At 37.4% G+C, this 2,753-nt stretch overlaps 1 protein-coding gene across 1 annotated transcript; it reads left to right on the top strand.

Moving 5' to 3' along the window:
• The first annotated feature begins 1,439 nt into the window (after positions 1-1,439).
• Positions 1,440-2,753, top strand: LOC143854809 (uncharacterized). The gene is made up of 2 exons (XM_077364916.1): positions 1,440-1,877; positions 2,322-2,753. Exons 1-2 carry the CDS (start codon positions 1,440-1,442, stop codon positions 2,751-2,753), a joined length of 870 nt encoding a protein of 289 aa, XP_077221031.1.

The raw sequence follows: 2,753 nt of genomic DNA, 5'->3' as shown, positions 1-2,753 counted from the left end.
TTAAATAATTCCTCTTAAAACTGTTGAAACAGTCAAATCCGTCTAAGTCGGTGTCCTAGTTGAGTTAGGCATATGTAGCTTAGCTTAGGTGCACCGAACTACGTCGACTCTGATCCCAGTGAGGCTTGGGTACGTAGGCAGCTTGGATGTCTGACGGCATACCACCCGCGAGTCGGCACCACAACAAATTGTGGTGTTTTGTATATTAATTTTCTTGTAAATACTTAATCAAATCAGTTAGGGTTTTCCATGAAATTAGAATTCTAGGAGAACTTTCACTTAGAATGAATCCAGACAAATTAATAAATCAAGATACACATCTAGGATTCACATTGAAATTAGATTCTAGGATGCATGTCACTTAGTTCGCACATTAACATAGAGTTGAATGAGCCATTTAAAATAAATTTAAAAGAGTTAACTTTTGGAATCGAAGACCGATTATCGGGCAGGAATGGTGCATGTGGTGGATAACTCCCCATACCTTCCATTCTCGTAACCAGGTAGCGAGTCTAGATTTCTGGTTAATTACGGGTCCTAGATCCTACATCTAGGTGGCGACTCTGTCAATCTCTTTCGTGTGGAATTCGGATTGCCTTAGTGATCCCAAGTTCACAGGAAAGACGAATTCAAATCAACAAATAAAATGCACACGCCAATCGCGTGGGAACGAGAGACCAAGAGAGAGGCGCGGCGGCTCGCGCCCCACGCCCCTCTCGCGGGATCATGTCCCACAGTCAGATGTTGGTAGCTTATGTGTACAAAAAAAAGTATTTAGTGAAATAAATATCATCACATGTCAAACCAACTAATCAAGTAAAGATGAAGGAATCAAAAGATTAACATTTACCCCGGATATATATGGATGAGATCATAAGTTCTTCAAATGGTGATTGGCTTATCCGAGAACCATCATTTCAAAATTTACAGATGAACAAAATAGGAATTGAAATATCAATGAATTTATCCATGTGCATGAATATAACATAAACGTACTCAAATGGTGATTGTCGTATCTTGTTAGAAATTAATCTTGACCACTAGATCTTGATCATCTATCAACTTGACTTTCTTGGGACTTAAGTTACTTACTTTCTTGGAAGCTTGGAAGATAAGTCTTTACCACTTTGGAATTATGTAATGCTTTTATTTTTCTTGTGATAGTGTGTTAGTTGTGCTTAGGAAAGCTAGTAGTAATTAAGAAAAGTTAATCCCAGATTTGGAATGTAGGCCATATTTTAGACCATGTATCTGCTTCATATGAAAGGTTTTTTTAGTGAAATTTGAAGTTTTTCGAGTAGTACAACGACTAGGGTTACTTTCTTTGTGTGTTTGGTATCAAGAGAACCATCTTCTTCTCTTGAAACTCATCTTCTCGCTCCAACCTCGTTGGTTTCATTCCAACAAAGTGGTATCAGAGCATAGGTTGAAGGTTGATCATGGCTTCCAATATGTTGCAACCTCAACTTCTTCGATTCAATGGAAAGAACTACAACCAATGGAGCATTCAAATGAAGGTTTTGTATGGATCTCAATATCTATGGGATATTATTGAGAATGACATTGAAGAACCGGAGGATCAAGCGGCTCTCACTCTACAACAACTCAATGAGTTGAAGGACAATAGAAAGAAAGACACGAAGGCTTTGTTTTTTATCTATCAAGCGGTGGATAAAGTAATCTTTGAACGAATTTCATCGATGACTTCAGCAAAAGAAGCATGTGATACACTCTATACATCATACAAAGGAGAAGACAAAGTAAAGTTGGTAAGATTACAAACCCTTAGATGTGAGTTTGATGCATTAAGGATGAAGGATTCAGAATTGGTTGAAGATTTTTACAATCGTGTTATTTCTCTTGTGAATCAATTGAGAGTAAATGGTGAAGATATTTAAGATCGAAGGATTGTGGAGAAAATATTTAGAAGTTTGACTCGAAAATTTGAGTATATTGTTGTTGCAATTGAAGAATCAAAGGATTTAGCTACTATATCCTTAGAAAGTTTGTTGGGATCGCTCCAATCCCATGAACTACAAATGAAGCAATTTGATTCTTCTCCTCTAGAATAAGCTTTTCAAACTCAAGTCTTTTTTAAGGGTGACTCTATAGGAAGAGGAAAGAATTCTTTTCGAGGAAGAGGGAGAAATGGTGGAGGAAGAAGTCAAGAAAATGAAAAGGATGAAAGTGGTCATTCTACAAGAGGAAGAGGGAGAGGAAGACCACTATCCCAAATTCAATGTTATCATTGCAAGAAATATGACCATACCATGAAGTATTGTAAAAAAAAGTTGGCGGAAGAATATAGTTTTATGCATTAGAAGGATGAAAGTAAAGAAGATGAAACATATTTTCTTGCTTGTAATGTGCAAGAAGAGGCCTTTGATGAGACGTGGTATCTTGTTAGTGATTGTAGTAACCACATGACCGGCAACAAGGGCGTGTTTGTAAAGTTGGATGAATCTCTCCAAAGTGAAGTTCGAACGGGTGATGACATGAGGCTTTTCGAAAGAGGAAGTGATGATATTCTTGTTCAAACAAAGAAAGGCGTCGAGCGCATCTCCAATGTTTTCTATGTTCCCGGTCTAAAGCACAATCTCTTGAGTGTTGGGCAACTTCTAATGAAAGGGCACGATGTTCATTTCAAGGAAGATGTATGTGAAATCAAAGTCAAGAATCATATTCTCATAGCCAAGGTGAGAATGACTCAAAACAAGATGTTTCCTCTAAAGTTTCAAATTGAAGGTCTTTAA

Source organism: Tasmannia lanceolata, unplaced genomic scaffold, assembly GCF_043159265.1.
Source record: "Tasmannia lanceolata isolate RefF3 unplaced genomic scaffold, GAP_Taslan_0.1 ptg000020l, whole genome shotgun sequence".
Classification (NCBI taxonomy): Eukaryota; Viridiplantae; Streptophyta; class Magnoliopsida; order Canellales; family Winteraceae; genus Tasmannia; species Tasmannia lanceolata.
This window is presented reverse-complemented; position numbering and strand designations above follow the sequence as displayed.